Raw genomic sequence first — 18517 nt, forward strand, 5'->3', positions numbered from 1 at the left:
CGCGCTGCCATTTTCTCTTCCACAATCAATATCCCGGTCATCGTTCCCACACCACACGACTGAACGATGTCTTCCAACGAAGAAATCTCCGTTGCAAAATCGTCGGGTCATGCTCCTGAAAGTGGTCTACACCACCGTAGCGTAGGAAGCATTGAAGCTGCGTATGGCGGACGTCGTCAAACGATCCATGTCGACGATCTCGACGCGGCCGATCGAGCGCTTGCAGAACAGTTTGGTTACAAACCTGTCTTCAAACGTGAATTTGGCTACTTGTCAACGTTCTCCTTCGCGGTTTCGATCTCCGGCCTTTTCGCAACAGTCACCACAACTTTCTCAACGCCCCTCTATGGTGGAGGCGCGGCATCTGCTGTCTGGTGCTGGCTGATCTCTGGTGCGGGATGCATGTGTATAGCACTCAGCGTCGCTGAACTGGTGTCCGCCTATCCTACCTGTGGTGGCCTCTACTACACCATATCCCGACTTGCGCCAAAGGCCTGGGTTCCGTCCATCAGCTGGATCGACGGCTGGATCAATCTTCTCGGGCAGATCGCTGGGGTGGCCTCTAGCGAATATGGCTCCGCTCAAATCCTGCTCGCTGCAGTCAGCATGGGATCAGATTTCACCTACACTCCCACAGTCAACCAAACAGTCGGAGTTATGGCAGGCTTAACGGTCTTCTGCGGCGTAGTAAACTCACTGTCAACATACTGGATGGAGAAGATGACCAAGTTCTACGTGATCTTCCATGTCTGTGTGCTGGTCAGTTGCTGTATTGCACTTCTTGTCAAGACACCCGATAAACACGACGCTGGATATGTCTTCACTTACATCGAAGCTGACAGTGGGTGGACTCCAACCGGGTTCAGTTTTCTCTTGGGCTTCCTTTCCGTTTCTTGGACCATGACCGACTACGACGCCACGGCGCATATTACCGAAGAGATCAACGAGCCAGAGATCAAGGCTCCGTGGGCGATCTCCATGGCCATGCTGTTCACTTATGTCGCTGGCTTTCTCTTCAATATCGTACTTGCTTACTGCATGGGTGACCCCGCCAACATCGAAAGCAGTCCCATCGAGCAGCCTGTTGCACAGATCTACTACAACTCTCTTGGAAAGTCTGGCGGGATCGCATTCACCGTCTTTGCGTTCATCATCCTTCAATTTGTGTGCTTCACAGCCACTCAAGCACTTGCTCGGACCTTCTTTGCCTTCTCGCGCGACAGGCTCATCCCGGGCAGCAAGATCTGGACTAAGGTCAATCGCGTGTCCGGAACGCCTCTCTATGCTGTTTGGATCTCGGTATTCTGGTGTATTGCAATCAATTTGATTGCGTTGGGCTCATACACAGCTGCGCTGGGAGTGTTCAATGTGTGTGCGATCGCGCTAGACTGGTCTTACTGCATCCCGATTGCTTGTAAAGTCATCTTTGGCAAATTCGAGCCTGGTCCCTGGCATCTCGGGAAGTTCAGCACGGCCGTTAACATCTGGGCCTGCGTTTGGACTGCTTTCGTCAGCGTCATCTTCGTCTTCCCAGAAACAGTCCCGGTAACGCCACAAAACATGAACTGGGCGATCGTATATCTCGCCGGCATTTTTGCTGCGGCTGGAATCTATTGGTACATCTCGGGAAGGAAATTCTATACTGGACCTCTGGTCGTAAGTCTTATAACATTTCCTCATGTTGTTCCGCATCTGATATTTCTCTTAGGAAGCAGAAGTCACTGGCATCGAGCCTGGTCAGGACACCATGGGCGAGCGACAGCGCGCTCGAGCGTACGACGAGACTCACGAGCTGCCCAACGAAAAGGAATTCTTCCCACTCGAAAATGGGAGAGATCCCAGAGACCCGACTCAATGATGGAAAGTTGCGCATAGTCTGACAATGCATCAGAACGATGCCCTCCCGGTCCCAATCCTGCCGGGTTCGTTAGTTGCTTTCACTATGCAGCTTCTGGGGTTGTGCTCGTCAGAACTGTGCCTTCTTGGGAGACTCAATCAAATGATGACACTGTGTCACTTGCTGCTCCAGTCCCATGTCTGAATAGGCCTGTATCAGTGCACCGCTTGAGCTAGAGTATACTTCGTCCACAGATTAGATTCTCACGAACGTGTGTAATTAATAATGAATGAGGTAGTGTCATAGGGCAAGGTACCTCGACTTGGCTAATTACGTCGACAACGACAGCAAACCTGTGCGTAAAATTAGGGCGGACTACAAAGGCGGTTGCCTTCACTGTCTTATCACTCATCGTCCTTGCGGACATGCTGACTGCTGCGATATTGATTCAAACATGGGCTGAGCACCCTGTAAGCCTTCAGGACGTCCAATGACCACTGCGCACCAACGCGCAAACCACCCTCAGGATGCAAGGCTTCAATATGGGGCGGTACATCCCGCCAGAAGCCCTCGACCGCAGCCTCTCCCTGAACGCTGCCTCTGGCAAAGGCCACGCGCTTGGGAAACGCGCACGTCCATCTGGCGCTCTCGTCGTGCGCTTCGAGCTTCCCTTCGCAGTCTGGTGTACTACCTGCGACCCTGAGCAGATCATCGGGCAGGGTGTCCGATTCAATGCTGAGAAGACCAAAGTTGGCAATTATTACAGCACACCGATCTGGGCATTTCGCTTCAAGCATACTGTATGCTGTGGGACCATCGAGGTGCGGACGGATCCTAAAGCGGCGGAGTATGTGGTCACTGAAGGAGGACGGAGAAGAGACTACGGAACGATCAAGGAGGAGCAGTGGGGCGTGTTGGCGGACGGTAAGGCGAGCGAGGCGGAGAAGGAGCGCCTAGAAAAGGAGGGTGGTTTCGCAGTTTTGGAGAAGGTGAAAGATGAGAAGGCGGAGAAGCTGACAGCGAGTAGGAGGGTGCAGGAGTTGTGGGAGGATGGTCTTTTGAAGTGGGGAGATCCTTACGAGAGGAGTCGGGCTCTGCGCAGGGAGTTCAGAGTGGGCCGGAGGAAGAGGCAGGAAGACGCAAGGACGGGAGGAGCGCTGGCCGAACGATATGCACTAGGTCTCGAGATGCTTCCGCTTCAGGACGGCGATGCGGAGGCAGCAAAGGAGATTGACTTCGGTGGGGACCTTGAGACTGTGCGAACCGAGACAAAGCCACTATTCCGAGCGAAAGATGGGCAACAAACGTCCGCTCAGCCGGACAACGCCCTGGTAAAGTCGGGCTCATCCAGCAAGCACAGTCCGCAGGCAGCCCAGCGAAAGGCGAAGCTACTGGATGCACTGAAAGGCAACACGCGTCCCAAGCACAGCCCATTCCTTGATCACACAGTCGGGACTGTCTGGGCGCCACAGGTAAAGCGACGGAGGCAACAACAGGTCACGTCGAATAAGGCCGCTGATGACCCAGCATCGTCTCACCACACACACGACACGGTTGCGGATGCAGACACGCAGCTTCTGCGGAAGAGAGAAGCGACCGATACCAATTCACAACAGACAAACGCCCCCGTTGGTCTTGTTGCGTATGACTCCGACAGCAGCTGATGCTGTGATGGATTTACGAGGTTATGATGATACGAGACCCATGTCACTTCATAGTTCCATGATACCCCGAGCAATGCTCACGACTTTGACTGCCTTTCTTCAGAAGAACCTCCCAGCCTGGTCATTCAAGTTGTTCCCTGACTTCTCGTGACTTTGGCTTGCTCGATGGACATGAACGGTCAGACTTCTTGCGGACACTTCTTGCTCGCACACCATCTAATTCGGTGGCGACAAAAGAAACTCGCCGTTCCTCCGGCATCCAGCTCCAAGATTCGAGCAGTCTGGTGTCATTTGGGCCTAGAATGATCCAGTCTCGCAGCCTGGGCCAGGGGAAATGGAGACTGTTCTCAGGATCTGCTTGTGGGCGTGAATGCTGTACGTTGACCGTAGCAGACCTCTCACTGTTCATCACTCTTCGCAAGCAAACGCTCAACAGCAGCAACTTTGTCCTCCATGCTCTGTGCCTTGTCCGTCCGGGAGCCAGCCCTGATGTCGGTCTGAACCCGTACTACGCCACGCGCATGCAGCATCGAGTGGCATTGCCCTATCACCCGCATTACCGTGTCCCAGGAACCTTCTGCTCGGCCAAAAACAGTCAGCGCTGAACTATCAAGAAATAGCTTCGTGCGTCAAGCACATAGCGTAGCGCTGATGGAAGGGCGAACTCTGGAGTGGTACGAACCCAGAGTGGTCCCAGCAGAATGCATAGAATACTTCACTCCGGATACCTTCAACAATTTCTGTACCTCAGCGATCTCGGCGGAAACAGATGCCGTCGGCGTGCCGATTGGGATGAGGCAGAAGTCAGCTGTACATTTTGGCGGTGTCGCGAGTTGGGACAGGTCATCCTGAGTTGTGGACGCCATCATGAACCAGTGAGACGCCAGGGTAGAGATCAATGCATTTGGAGGAGAGATATCAGATGCAAGTTGTGTCGACTCAAGCTTTCCGTTCGTGTAAGTGGGGTATAGGTAGTGGGGGCCCGGGTGTCCGGGTTATGGTATGGCAACGGGGTCTAAGCCTAGAAACGTCGTGCATTGCTCACCACGAGGACGTGCATTAGGCTTCTATGTAGTATACATGGTATTCAGGGCTGCTCAGTCTTCTCATACCTCCGGACACTCTGGCCTATGCTAGATCGATGTGCTTCGGTCATATCAAGAGCACATCTCGCAACACCTCACTAAAAAGGCTCCAATCGGAGCTCGTGTCACTCGACCAGAACTCCTCGACCGCCCTTCTCACATGGCTGACCATGCCAAACGCTTGAACCAGGCCACTGCCTTCCAAGACTGCCAGGACTGTGCCAAAGGCAATTTTCATGGGTCGTTGTTGCGTATCGCAACGTCGTATGCTCAGTCCGGTCACACAGATCGGCCAAGCCATGCTCCTTAGCCAGGCTGGTGTTTCTTTGTCAGATTCCCAATCATCACATATAATTACAAGCAGGCCAACAGCCTCGAGAGCCACTGCACAGAAATGTTCTCGTGATCCAGTCTGGGTCTGCTCGGTTAATCCCAAAGTGAGCGCGAGATACAACCAGGCAGCTCGCGCCCAAATGCGATTGATGAGGAAAAGCACTTCAGTCGACGGTGTAGGCAGTACACTGCTCAAGATAGTTCGGCAGGAAGTCCTGGAGAGCACATCCTTTGTTGTAGCTTGAACGTTTGACGCGGCGTCGAGGTTGTCGATTGCAGCCCGAATGCGCTTTTCTAGCCCGGGGACTCGAGCCACAAGCCCCATTCCAGCCTTCTTGCCTTGATCGCACCTCTGCAACGACGTCGCGGCATCTGATGTAGCGATTTCGGCGATCAAGAGAAGCGTGCTGTTCGAGACGCCAAAGTAGCGCAGTAAATCAAGTCGTGGCGAGCTTGACGGCGGGTGGTCAAGTTGAGATAATACCTGATGAGCTCCGCCGGATTCAAGTAGGATGTCATCATAATGTGCCGCGAATCTGGGCGTTCTTCGAAGAGTGGAAGCAGCGATTATATCAGCGAAGATCAGTAGTGCAGTATGAAAGCGATACGATGCCTGGAGAGGCGTCCAAAGCGGTGGATGCGGTTTCGAGAAGCTTATAGTTACGTTCAATTGGTCAATGATCTGACTGAATGCATCTCCTGTCTCACCACCAGTGGTGCTGCTGACTGGGCGGAGTAGAGAAGCACCAGCTTGTAAGATGTCAATCGACAGCGAGATTGCCGCGTCCAGGTGTGCTTTCCAGCTGTTATGCCCAAGATATGACTCCACGGACAGGAGTTGAACAGTATTGGCGAGGACCTTCGACCTTTCCAGTAAGTCCTGTGGAGAAGAAAACGTCGTTATGATGGTCTGCAGATCCCTTTGTGCAGTCTGTAAAGCAATCTCTGTCTGAGTATGGATCAAATCCCGGTCCAGTGCAACACAGACATACTGATCTGAACCAGGAGTTGTCTCAGCTGTGCTCATGACATGAGTAGCTAGAGCCACAACGACATGACGGAGGCAGTCGTGGCTCAGGGCGATGGGAAGCAGCCAGCAACGAGCTCCTTCAGCAATGACTGGTCGGTAGAATGGGTAAAGGATCGGAAAGATATGGTCGAGGTAGGACATGAGCATGACATGTTCGAGCATAAAGTGCGGATCTGCAAAATTGTACGACGTCTTGTTCCCACGAGGAGAACTGTGAGCTGCATTTCCAGTGACATCGTCTGCGTCAGCGCGCGGAGGACGCTTTTGCTTGAAGTTGCAACCTGGGGGAAATTGAGCGACAACAGGCCGGTCGGCGGAAGAGGGTGAAGCAGTCCGAGCTGACACCACAACAGAGCAGGTCTCTGGGACAGATGCTTGTCCGTTGTCGCGCGACCGTCGGCGGCTTGCGTTCCGCTTGATTTGCGCCTTGACATCTATGGCTCTCAAACCCTGCTTGAGGCCGTTGTCCATCCAATCTGGCCTAGTAGGCTGAAAGCAGCACTCGATTTGTAAGGCAGCACATGATCTGCAAGGCCGCGCGCCATCGCACTTTTTACGCCGGAGCCGACAAGTCCAGCAGCCCGTTGAGCGGCCTTTGTTGGTCATCGCAATACCGAGGTGGAATGGTATTCAATTTGAAAGCGCATTAGCGGAAACGGCCGGGATGCATGATGAAGGTCAGAGAAAGTCTGGTAGATGCGCGCGGGAAAAGTTGCGCGCGCAAAATTCCTTGGCAGTTTTGGGCCGGCCATTGATCCGAAGCCCGAACGCATGGTGGGTGGTTGAATTGGGAATCAGCCAAGTGTAGTGCTCTGAGACGGCCTGTCAATGTGCAGACGTATATATGGCCCTGAAGATCCGCCCATTCCTCGACGGAACTGTGCTCTCTGTGCAATACGTGAACTTCACAGAACGGCGATTGTCTTTGAAGCAATGGCAGGGCCGAAAATTCTTGTATTGGGCGCGACTGGACCGACTGGCATCAACGTCCTCCGCGAGCTCATTCATCGCCAAGTCCACGCCGTAGTCTACGCTCGCAGTCCATCGAAGATACCGACAGAGTTGTCGTCTAGTCCGTTTGTCGAGGTAAGTCTCCTGGCGATGTAGGTTTTCTGCTACAGCTGATACCTTGGCTAGATCATTCAGGGAGAGTTCGAGAAGTCTGACGAACCTGCTCTGTCCCGCGCCATGGCGGAGTGTAAGGCAGTGATATCACTGCTTGGACCTGTCCTCGGAGACAAACTGACACCGACGGTCTTCGCCGACATATATACTCAGCAGATTGTGCCATTGATGGTGAAACACTCCGTGTCGCGCATCCTCGCCATGGGCACGATCTCAATTTCGCGTCCAGAAGATTCGTTTCACTTCCTCCGTTGGCTGAACTCGCTGCTTATCAAACTGCTGTTTGGTACTGCACAGAAGAACATGTTCGCCATCGAAGACGCCTTCGATAAAGGTGACAAAGACGTTCAGGGCCTGGACTGGACTGTATACCGGATGGGTTGGGCAATTGGTGGCTGTAAGCATGCTGACTGGTTGAAGGACAGGGATAATGGGGAGATGTTCGCAGGCGCTGTTGGTGCAGAGGGCTTTACCATGGTTCTCAGAAGGGCGCAGCTGGCGAGGTGGCTTGTAGACGTTGCGACGGACGAGGCGCCGAAGTTCTCTCGTCAGATGCCTGCCGTGAGTCGCCTAGCTGGGAGCAATAAGAGAAAATTGGCTTGACGACAGCGCAGCGTGACTTACTTGGGCAATCGTGGCGAAGACAACGCGTCAAAGTCTTCCTCAATATTCCTTATGCCAGTTGGATTTTTGCCTCGAGCAGCCCAATCTGCTTCAAAAACATGCCACACGATGTTCAGAAACTGTGTCGATAGCTGTGTGCAAGGCTTGGTGAGACAAACAGGTGTCGGAGAAAATATGGACGCAACCATTCGCCTGCCTTGGCGCCTATCAATCCTCGTCATCCGGCCTGTCTTGCGTCTGTTCGAGTCATACAGTTCGATTGATGCATGGCACTGCTTCGAATATATATATATATAGGCAGCTTAGAAGTCATGCACCCGACCACCGCTCAGGAAGCAACAATGTAAAGCACTCTTCGCCCACCACTGGTGAGTCAAGCCTAGAGCAGCCCGTACAACTTCCAGCCGACCTTCTCGGTACACTGCTTCCAGCTCTGTTCCTGCTCGCAATACGCATGCCACTTCTCGACCTCCTGCCACCGGCCCTTTCCACCATTCTCCAATCCCTGCAAGCTCAGTTCTCGATTGTAGATCAATTGTACCGAAAAAAGCATTGCCATCTCTGCCGCCGACAATCTACCTCCAACCAGGAATTTCCCTCCCGAGTCGTGAACTTTGGCGAGGTGGTCGTCAAGGTGTGTGAGTGCATTGTGTAGATTGACAGACATCACCTTATTCATTTGCGCCCAGACCTCGGCACGATTGGGGAGATCTTTTGGTAGACGCGAGCGCGCGTACATGATCTGTAGAACTGGACGTCAGCATGGTCTCGTCGTTACAGTTGTTGGGCAACGCACAGAAATCCCATGCATCAGGTACGTTCCCTCACTTGCAGCAATCCACTCGCGAATCTTGCACCTCTCCCTCTCACCCCAGCCCTCTCCCTTTGCTCCATGCTTGGGCATTAAAAGACTAGCATCATCATATTTCTCACATAGATATTCGATGATTGCGCCAGACTCCTGTAAGACAAGGTCACCGTCGACTAGGGTAGGGGACTTTTTGTGCGGGGAGGGAATCTTGTCCTTGAGCTCCTGCGGTGCGACGCCTGTGTTCGGATCACGCTCGGAGCAAACAGCATTGTATGATAAAGACAGAGCGGCAAGCGTCCAGGCAACACGTACAGCGCGCGAGGCGTTGAGATGGTAGAGTGTGAGTTGTGGTTGAGCCGGCATTGCGGCAGCTCGGGTAAGGTGTCAGTAAGACGTTGGTGTACTCAGCTTGATGTGTTCCAATGCACGGGAAGGTCACAATTTGGGAGAGCTACATTATGCGCATACATTACTCTTGGTGCGCGTGAGATCGGGTGAGGGGAATCAACCTGAAATCGGAGCTTCGTCATCGGAACCAGATTCGGGAGTTTAGTATGACGGGAGAGAACAGCAGCAGGCGATGGCTCTGGGTCGGTCCTGAGCTCGACCTCCGTTTTTGAGAAATCATGGTGTTCCTCTGGACGATGCAAGCCTCTGCGCAGGTCCGATGCAGACATGAACATCTGCAAAGATGTCTTCAATTGCCTCAGAGTGAAATTGATTGCCTAAATGGCCGGAATGCGGGGTGGAGGTCACGTGGCCTGCTGTATGAAGGGAGCTTCGGACTCCTTGCCAACGCGTTTGCAGCATCCATGGTGTATGTCCCTTTGTAAGCTTGCGATGGGTACCTGATGGCGGGCCCTTGCATCGGAGACCAGCTCTCAAGACGTGATGTGACAGTAATGCAGCAACCCGTCCCAAGTGTGTGGTTCTCAGGTCGTACACCTGCGTCTCCGGCAATGTTTGGCGCAGGAGAAAGACGGAATCCGAGTAACATGTCGACAGGCACTGAACCACCGGGGAACGCGATCAAGCATGCCTGGACTGCCTACGGACTATCGTGTCTGTTCTTGAATTGTTTGCCGGGACTGATGAGGATCCCAAATATCTGAAGTCTGGACGATTGACAAATCTTCGTTCGTTCCACGTGTAGACTTGGCTCGAGAACTTACCACGACGATGGGCCCAAGCCGATCTGATCTAATGTGGCTCAGGGGTAAACCTAGGTATGTTTGAGACACGTGTTGTACTTGCCTTTGTTGTGCAGACCTTCAATATCGTCAGGTAAGATCTACTATGGTAGGTTAGATTGGTAGAATACACCTTCTGAGGTGGACCTCGAGAGAAGTCTTCTAGACTCTTTCCCAGTTGAGCCGGACGAGTTCCTGAAAACAGGAGATGGTGGGGTTCAGATCTTCCGCAACTTTTTCAGACGAGGTTGTGAGATAGATCCCGGGGGACTCACCTAGGCACAGGCTCATCGTACAGGCTCATTGTCGGGAAAAGGTGTGCTACTTACGATTCGTGGATGTGACTGCATGCGCGCGTCTCACAGTAATCCTCAACGATATTCCACATGCAGCAAACTTTGAATCGCCACCCTGGGGTGTGCATGCATCCCATGCGAGGCAGACAAAGGTGTCCGGGAATCTGGGCCGAAGAACTGCCTGGATGTGGGAACGGGGTCAACGGCTCCCAGATTTCTGCACAGCAACACAGATGATGGAGCAAAGGGAGAATGTGAAGCAAATTTTCCTCACATCTGACATTTTGCACCGGCGGAGAAATTTTCGAGCACGAAGAAATCATGAGGATGTGAAATGGAGGTCGATTCAGCAAGTCATCGAAAATTCGGGCATAGAACGGGGCTCCAAAACAATAGTTCAGTGTGGGCTCCTACTACCTGCACGGCTATGATGCCGGCGTGACAATTTCTCACCACGAGTAAACGAAGCTTCGCAGTCGCAGCAGTGAGCTTTTGAGCACCAAGATGATTGCTGGCAAACCCATAACTACCCAGAAAGTCCATCAAGACTCTCATATCCCCCAGAGTACACCGCACAGCCCGGAGCAGGAGCATCCGGCGTCGTCGGAGTATTCAAGAGGTCACATCATATGGATACTCCCGTGTTTCCTACCTTCGTTGATGCTTCCATGCAGCCAGCTCTGCGCCATGAATGCATTCTAAGTTTTATGGCCTATAAGCTCGTTAAGTTTTCATGTGAATGCCGGGATCCGTAGACGAAGTAACTCGGCTACGGTCATCATGCACAGCAGAGTTTGGGGAGCGGCTGACTGCTCATTTGTGTCGTCTCCTCCAGAGAGTCTCCCCTCGAATAGACCGAGTCGCGGGCATCGCGATTGACCTTCGATGTCGTATCAAATTCCGAAGTCAAGGACACAGATGCGACCTCAATCTCATCATCCCAACTTTCACATGTTGATCTAGCTTCTTGGGTGCCTGACGCTCGGTAAGCCGGCCAGGGACTCGCCTAGCAACGTGTCCGTGCTAAAAAGGCCAACCCCTGCCACAAATTGTAACACGAGACAGCGTCGCACACAGCGAAAGGGGATCGAGCAATTGAGAGCATGTCTAGGCAATATTGGTGAATGATTGGATTTGAAGCCTGACAGACAGCGCATACACGGACCGCGACAAGTTGTGAGGTAGGAGTGACGCCGCCTCAAAAGATCTGTGATCAGATGATCACTTGGACTCAATTTGGCTTGATCCTGAAACCGCAACCATCGATTGGTCATCGAAGATCCGGCTTGAGCTGAGCCGTAGATCGCCAGAAAGCCTTGACTCGTCTTGACCTCTAAGAACACCGTCGTCCTCGCCTCGTATTTCCTATCCCACAAAATGCTGTGTGTAATGGCTTCATCACCATCTATGTCGGACGGACTCCGTCGATGGTTTCGTCGTCCTACAAACAGATCTTCTATTGTTCTTTTTGACCTCGGTTGCCTCTGTGAATCCAGATTGACAGCACTACATTCCACAACGTTGCAGCGAGCAACGAGCCTCCCTCTCCACAATCGAGTGTGTTAAGCTCGATTCGTACATCTCGACCGGCTGGATGACCGGCTCCGACCATTCAGCTGACAGCAAGTGGCCCTGCATGGAAGACATCCCTGCTCTGCGATACCACCACCCCCGCCACTGCAATCCCCACATCTCAGTCAAAGTCTGCGTCCAGGCATGCACTAGCAGTATTAGCTGGAGAAACCTAACGCCATTCGATGACCGTCAATATTGTCGCCCCTCTCAATGCCGCGACCATGTTCCTTTCGCGAACTCCGGGGCGCTTGAGACAGCGTGACCGAAGCTTTACTGAAGGAAAATTCTGCCTCATGCTCTAGACTCGAAAGGCAGTCACTCGAATGTTTTTGCCCCATCTGGCACACGCCTTTCCACCAGTGAGGTCGCAACTGCTTCAGGTGAAAGTGGTAGCGTGACATGCATGGTCGCGCCTGCCTCCTTCAAGACTGCATCATTGACAGGTACATATTTCGCTTGCCATCCACTCCAGATTCTCCGTCTTCCTTCTCCTCGTCCCCTCGATACTTCCCCTCTGTGAGGCGTGTGCACCTAATTCACCTACATTTGGATAACCTCATACGATATCCTAATTAGTCACAACATCCAGCATGGAGAAAGAACATGAGGCGGTCGCTGACCACTCCACCCAGCAGCGCGTTGGGTCGGTCCAGCTGCACACCACCAGCGATGTCACACGTGTTGAGGCACCGGTGACCTGGAAGGCATACCTCATCTGCGCCTTTGCGTCGTTCGGTGGTATCTTCTTCGGGTATGACTCCGGTTACATCAACGGTGTCCTCGGCTCCGCCATCTTCATCCGCGAAGTTGAAGGCGCAGACCGTGACCCCGCCGACGGTGTCTCCTCTTCCCACCAATCGCTTATCGTCTCTATCCTGTCGGCCGGTACCTTCTTTGGCGCCATCATTGCTGGCGATGTCGCTGACATGATCGGTCGCAAATGGACTGTCATCGCTGGCTGCGTTATCTACCTTATCGGTGTGGTCATTCAGATGCTCACTGGACCTGAAGTCGACTCGCTTGGCGCAATCGTGGCTGGCCGTGTCATTGCTGGCTTGGGTGTCGGCTTCGAGTCCGCCATCGTTATCCTTTACATGTCCGAGATTGTAAGTCGACTCGCTATATTCTTGGGAAGACGAAATAGACTAACCACGGATTACAGTGCCCCCGCAAAGTTCGTGGCGCTTTGGTCGCTGGATACCAATTCTGCATCACCATCGGCATCCTGTTGGCATCTGTTGTCGTCTATGCTACCAAAGACCGCAACGATACAGGTGCTTACCGCATCCCAATCGCCATTCAGTTCCCATGGGGCCTGATCCTCGGTGGTGGTCTCTTCTTCCTCCCAGATTCTCCTCGGTACTTTGTCAAGAGAGGCAACATCGAGGCTGCAACCGACTCGCTCTCCCGCCTTCGCGGCCAACCCCGCGAGTCCCAGTACATTCAGGTCGAGCTGGCTGAGATTGTTGCCAATGAGGAATACGAGCGTCAGCTCATTCCATCATCCGGCTGGTTCTCAAGCTGGGCCAACTGCTTCAAGGGTGGCCTCTGGTCAGCGAAGTCCAACCTGCGCCGCACCATTCTCGGTACTTCCCTTCAGATGATGCAACAGTGGACCGGTGTCAACTTCATCTTTTACTACTCGACTCCCTTCCTCAAGTCCACGGGCGCGATCTCCAACGAGTTCTTGATCTCCCTGATCTTCACTTTGGTCAACGTCTGCTCGACCCCGATCTCTTTCTACACCGTTGAGAAGTTCGGTCGGCGCCCTCTGCTCGTCTACGGCGCTTTCGGCATGTTGATCTGCCAGTTCCTCGTTGCCATCATCGGTGTCACCGTCGGCTTCAACCACGTTCACCCCGACCCTGCCAATCCAGACAACTCCCTGGCCAACAACATCTCTGCAGTCAATGCTCAGATTGCATTCATTGCGATTTTCATCTTCTTCTTCGCGTCTACCTGGGGCCCAGGCGCCTGGATCGTCATTGGCGAGATCTTCCCTCTGCCCATCCGCTCCCGCGGTGTTGGTCTGTCAACTGCCTCCAACTGGCTGTGGAACACCATCATTGCTGTCATCACCCCATACATGGTCGGTTCGGACAAGGGCAACCTGCGTTCGTCCGTCTTCTTCATCTGGGGTGGTCTCTGCACTGCTGCATTCGTCTATGCCTACTTCCTGGTTCCCGAGACCAAGGGCTTGACGCTCGAGCAGGTCGACAAGATGTTCGAGGAGACTACTCCCCGCACATCCTCCAAGTGGAAGCCCAGCCAGACCTTTGCCAGCACCATGTCTGACGGTGGCATGCTCAAGGGAGAGGTTGTGGGAGATGTTGAGCGTCGTGGCTCTGCGTTCTAGAGGAGCCAGCGCCCCGTGGGGGCTGAGGAGGTCAAGGAGTAAAACCTCCTGTGATCCCTTCAGAGTCTGCGCGACGGAAGATCGATGCGAAATGTAATTAATCTCGACATGCGTACTCCGATCCTATAGCACCGAACCCGGGTTTTCACTCGGGGTGGATTCCAATGAAGTACTATGCAACCTATTCTTACCTATACCCCAGAGTACTCTTGTACTCTTTCATAGCCAATCCAATATTCATCATCCGCAACCCGCGTCTTACTCAGATGGTAATCCCTTGATTACTTAACAATGCCTGAGGCCGATAACGTGATCTTGTGGTCTGCTGCACGCCTCATGATGTTTCGCCGATACTTCTCTTCGTCTTTGCTGTCCTCGCCACGCGCTTTCGTATTGCAGAGCTGCGCCAAGGAACCCTCTGGTCTACTACATGAGAGTGGCAGCGTAGTACAGCACGCGATCAAGTCTCAAAACTCGTATTCGTGTCAACCTCGTGCGCATGCAGTGCGGCACCTCTGATGGCCCTGACTGTTGTTCAACTGCATGGTTTCCTGGTAGCATCGGAGGGTGCCACGTTCGAGCCACAAGCTAATGGTACTTTTTTTTAGTTGCATCACGCTAGTTCTCTTGATTCTGGGGAATACGACAGGCTAGAAGGGTGGTGGAATATTCCTTGCAGCATCCACTCTCATGGTGGTGAGCTGTATAGCTACCTGGTAATTAACCATACACTGTGATGTCTGGGGGGGCTTTACCATGGTGATCACCCAGGGAGGTTTCATCCACTCATCTCCGTGTCGCCCTCTTCTTGTTCGTCGTCATCATCCTCGTCCGCCTCGTCACCGTCCTCGTCTACCTCGCTCTGTGACTGCTGCCGCCGAGATCGCTGACTGCTAGGTATCTGCACGTTGACTCTCCCTCTGCCACTGCCACCAGCTGCACTGCTACGGAACATTTCCTCTCTCTTGACATTCCTTGCCGCGCTAACTCCCCGGTCTGGAACCGGACTGCTTCCCAACCCAACCGGCCGTCGCTGGGTGCCTGCGATGACATCGTCGTCGTCGGAGTCGTCTTCCGTGGAGTCGTTGGGGTCCGAGTCCTCGACATTGGAGATGTCATCTTCATCATCACCGCTCCTGTTGCGCTGCTTAGCAGCCTTAGCTTTCTTAGCGCGCCTTGCCTCCCTCTCCGCGTCTTTCCTCTTCTGCTCCTCTTTCTTTGCTTGTGCTCGAACGGCTTGGCTGCGTATGAATGGATCAGGTCGTAGGTCTTTCTCCAGCATAAGCTGGTCGCAGCCTGCCACGGGACACTTGACGCGTGGGACGCGGAACTTCCTCTCGAGACTGGCGCGAGGTGCCCCACGTAGCCCTTCCAGCTGAGCCTGCTGCTCAGGCGTATACGGTACACGATCCTCCGACATTTTTAGGTAGTCCAGTATCGCCGTCTTCTCGTAGCTGTGCCGACAGATATCACTCGTGACGGGGTCAATGAAGTACTGCATTGTCATGGGGCACTTGACGCTGACGCGCTCGCCGACGACCTCCATCGTGTCGTCTGCGGCGTTGTTGGTAGTGAGGGCGTTGCCATCCTCGGCGCGAACCAGAGTGCGGGTGCGGGGACTGGGGGTGGCATGGTCTGGTGCTCGGTGAGGCCGACGTGGCGGGACTTGTACCAGCCGGCGTAGTCATTGTCGTGGGCGTAGCGGTCGGTGAGGGATTTTGCGTCGCGGGTGGTGGTGTGGGTGAGGAGTGCGGCTGAGAGGAGGGCCGTTGGGGTCTCTTCGTAGGGTGGTGGGGCGTTGTTCTCTTCTGGCTCGTCTTCGTCGTCGTCGTCATCTCGAGGAGTGGCGTCTTGTGTGGGCACGATGGAGCGTTGGGTAGTCCTCTGGGTGGCTTGTGTTGAGCGGGCGTTGTTGGTATTGTTTCGGCTAGTGATGTGCTTGAGATTGAGGCCCAACTGTTCTAGCCATACTCGGTCGTCGATGATTTGCCGTATCGCAGTGTCCATCTTCTTGGTGATGTCCTCTACTCGGCCTTCGAACTCGTTGACATCGCCCTCCCGTTGCGCATGCTCCTCGGGATCCATGGGGTCGCCTCTGTCCTTCTCGCGAGCCACCAAGTTCTCGAATTTTCGACGGCGCTCGACTTTGGCGACGCTGATGGGATGGACAATGTCGCTGAGGAGCTGACTGGCCGCGCGGATGTGGTTGTCGAGGCCTGCATTCTGGTTCCGTCCTTCATATTTGCGCTGCAGGGCTTCGAGTTTGCCTTTGGCTGTGTCTGAGAGAGCTGCCTCGAGAGCCTCGGGGGCGACCGCAATGGATGGCATGATGCGCAAACTATGGGGTTCCGAGAGTACTGATAGTCGCAGATGATGAGAGTGATGCGAAAGTCTGATGAGGGTAAAGTAAAGGCGACGCGTCGGAACGCGACCGATGTATTTTCTCCGCGATTTCTCTCCGCATTTCATCATTTCTTTCTGCTTTGAGTCTTTCCATCTTCACTGAACATACGGATACTTCACGTCAACGACTGCTTCACTACCTGGACTAATCTGGATCAGGCTAACGAATCAACTGATCAGAAGGCCTTGAGCAGATACTAGACGTTGTTGGTGATACCAATTTGATCAGACACAAATTAACCCTCACTGCTTGCGCAACAGCAGGATGACCCCTTGATCTCCCAGATTGGTAGCATACATACATCCCCCCGTCGTTCGCTCAATATGTCGGGGTCTCGAGTGCCTCCGGCGGCGAGACGTCGGTCGTCCGCTGCCTACGATCCTGCGAGAGACATCTTCAGAGAGATACCTGATACAGTACATGAGAACGCAATTGCAGAAGATGGCCCGCAGCAGTCGTCTACGCCGCAGGGCAATTCGAAAACGGAAGCTCCGAACGGCTCTACTGCACATCCTACACCAGGTACGACCGAAGTGACAAAGCCAAACAACCCCATGGACCTGCCGAGAGTGCCACGGCGGCCACGCGAAGACGGCGAAGTGCCCAGATCTCGAGTTCCGCCCTCAGTCTACAGTCGGCGACCTGATACAAATGGCTCTGCGCCCAGGCGAAGATCAAGATCACCACCACGACGGCGGTCACGCTCTCCTAATGGACGAAACCACGATCCCTATCGAAGGCGTTCTCCTCCACCTAGAGACCGGAATCGTCCTCGCTCGCCCTCGCCAATCCGAAGATCACCCCCAAGAGAAACGTTCGTCCGGCCCGGAGGTGGCCGTGGCCGCGGACGCAATGTGCTTGCCGAACAGCAGCGACTCCAAGCCGAACGAGATGCACGAGAAGCTGGCTCTGCTGTTCCCCGAGGCGTGCAGGAAGCCTCAAATCAATTCTACAATGCTCGTCCTGAGTGGGTGAAAGAGAAAGGCCGCGACTGGCGCAAGACCGAGTCCCAAATCAAAGGTCTTCGCAGCTTTAATAATTGGATAAAATCAAACATGATTCAGAAGTTCTCGCCGGAAGAGAAAGCTGAGCCCGAGGAGCTGGGCTGGGGCGAGGAAGCCAAAGCACCGGAAGAGCAGCAGCCTCTGCTGGTATTAGACATTGGCTGCGGCAAAGGTGGCGATCTGGGCAAGTGGCAGCTTGCACCTCAGCCCGTTGAGCTCTATGTCGGCCTAGATCCCGCAGATACGAGTATTCGACAGGCCTCCGAGCGATATCAGCAGATGCGACGTGGCCGCAAGCCCATCTTTGAGGCCCGCTTCGTCACCAAGGACTGCTTTGGCGAATGGATTGGTGACGTTCCCATCGTTGCAGAAGTCGGCATAGATGCATCTGCCGGAACAGGCACCATCTCGCGGTTTGGAGGTGGCCGATTCGATATCGTGACAATGATGTTCAGCATGCACTATGCGTTCGAGTCAGAAGACAAGGTCAAGATGATGCTCAGGAACATCTCCGGTGCGCTTAAGAAAGGCGGTCGATACATTGGCGTGGCGCCCAACTCAGACAGTCTAGCCGAGCACATCAAGACATGGTTTGCAAAGAACCGGCCAAACGCTGCAGCAGAAGCAGCAGCGGCACATGCGGCAAACGGTGACAGCAATGATGCAGATGCGACTGCAGTGAGCCCGAAGACGGCGCCACCACCCACCACCACGCCTGACGAGACCGAAGAAGGTCCAAATTGGGGCAACGCATCTATAGCGTACGCTTCCCTTCGACGTCTACCACAGCCCTCATTCCGCAACCTCCGACAGACACCGTGCAGTTCCGCCCTCCTGTAGGCTGGAAGTACACCTACTGGATGGCTGAAGCTGTCGACGTGCCCGAGTTCGTCGTCCCCTGGGAGGCTTTCCGCGCTATAGCCGAAGGTTATAATCTCGAACAGAGATACCGGAAGCCATTTCTGGAGATATGGGATACCGAGAAGAACGACCCAGAGATGATGGCGCTGGCGAGGAGAATGGGTGTGGTGGACGATAGGGGCAATGTCAACCTGAGTCAGGAGGAGAGGGAGGCGGTGAGCTTCTACCATGGCTTCTGTTTTGTCAAGGTCTAGATTATTTACACGGAGCAGACTCGGAGACGTATTCTCGAGTACTGCTATACGCATTTGGGAATGGGATC

The 18517-nt window shown here is 53.9% G+C and overlaps 8 protein-coding genes across 8 annotated transcripts; 5 read left to right on the forward strand and 3 right to left on the reverse strand.

The window, feature by feature from the left end:
- Positions 1-66: 66 nt before the first annotated feature.
- AB675_11557 (putative amino-acid permease) lies at positions 67-1858 on the forward strand (the record flags this gene model as incomplete). Its single annotated transcript, XM_018140415.1, has 2 exons — positions 67-1656; positions 1709-1858. The coding sequence occupies 2 exons, from the start codon at positions 67-69 to the stop codon at positions 1856-1858; spliced, it is 1740 nt and encodes a 579-aa protein (XP_017999916.1).
- Positions 1859-2379: 521 nt separating this feature from the next.
- On the forward strand, positions 2380-3501 carry AB675_11558 (uncharacterized protein; the record flags this gene model as incomplete). The annotated part of the gene is made up of 1 exon (XM_018140416.1): positions 2380-3501. The coding sequence occupies one exon, from the start codon at positions 2380-2382 to the stop codon at positions 3499-3501; it is 1122 nt and encodes a 373-aa protein (XP_018000017.1).
- Positions 3502-4653: 1152 nt separating this feature from the next.
- On the reverse strand, positions 4654-6420 carry AB675_11559 (uncharacterized protein; the record flags this gene model as incomplete). The annotated part of the gene is made up of 1 exon (XM_018140417.1): positions 4654-6420. One exon carries the CDS (start codon positions 6418-6420, stop codon positions 4654-4656), a length of 1767 nt encoding a protein of 588 aa, XP_017999967.1.
- Positions 6421-6882: 462 nt separating this feature from the next.
- Positions 6883-7677, forward strand: AB675_11560 (uncharacterized protein; the record flags this gene model as incomplete). The annotated part of the gene is made up of 2 exons (XM_018140419.1): positions 6883-7035; positions 7087-7677. 2 exons carry the CDS (start codon positions 6883-6885, stop codon positions 7675-7677), a joined length of 744 nt encoding a protein of 247 aa, XP_018000145.1.
- A 400-nt stretch (positions 7678-8077) lies between these two features.
- Positions 8078-8872, reverse strand: AB675_11561 (uncharacterized protein; the record flags this gene model as incomplete). Its single annotated transcript, XM_018140420.1, has 2 exons — positions 8078-8440; positions 8495-8872. 2 exons carry the CDS (start codon positions 8870-8872, stop codon positions 8078-8080), a joined length of 741 nt encoding a protein of 246 aa, XP_018000001.1.
- A 3288-nt stretch (positions 8873-12160) lies between these two features.
- Positions 12161-13926, forward strand: AB675_11562 (putative glucose transporter rco-3; the record flags this gene model as incomplete). Its single annotated transcript, XM_018140421.1, has 2 exons — positions 12161-12676; positions 12733-13926. 2 exons carry the CDS (start codon positions 12161-12163, stop codon positions 13924-13926), a joined length of 1710 nt encoding a protein of 569 aa, XP_017999865.1.
- A 778-nt stretch (positions 13927-14704) lies between these two features.
- AB675_11563 (uncharacterized protein) lies at positions 14705-16254 on the reverse strand (the record flags this gene model as incomplete). The annotated part of the gene is made up of 2 exons (XM_018140422.1): positions 14705-15545; positions 15599-16254. The coding sequence occupies 2 exons, from the start codon at positions 16252-16254 to the stop codon at positions 14705-14707; spliced, it is 1497 nt and encodes a 498-aa protein (XP_018000099.1).
- Positions 16255-16653: 399 nt separating this feature from the next.
- On the forward strand, positions 16654-18449 carry AB675_11564 (mRNA cap guanine-N7 methyltransferase; the record flags this gene model as incomplete). Its single annotated transcript, XM_018140423.1, has 2 exons — positions 16654-18067; positions 18124-18449. The coding sequence occupies 2 exons, from the start codon at positions 16654-16656 to the stop codon at positions 18447-18449; spliced, it is 1740 nt and encodes a 579-aa protein (XP_017999959.1).
- Between the last annotated feature and the right edge of the window lie 68 nt (positions 18450-18517).

Source organism: Cyphellophora attinorum (genome assembly GCF_001299255.1).
Source record: "Cyphellophora attinorum strain CBS 131958 chromosome Unknown Contig13, whole genome shotgun sequence".
Lineage (NCBI taxonomy): Eukaryota > Fungi > Ascomycota > Eurotiomycetes > Chaetothyriales > Cyphellophoraceae > Cyphellophora > Cyphellophora attinorum.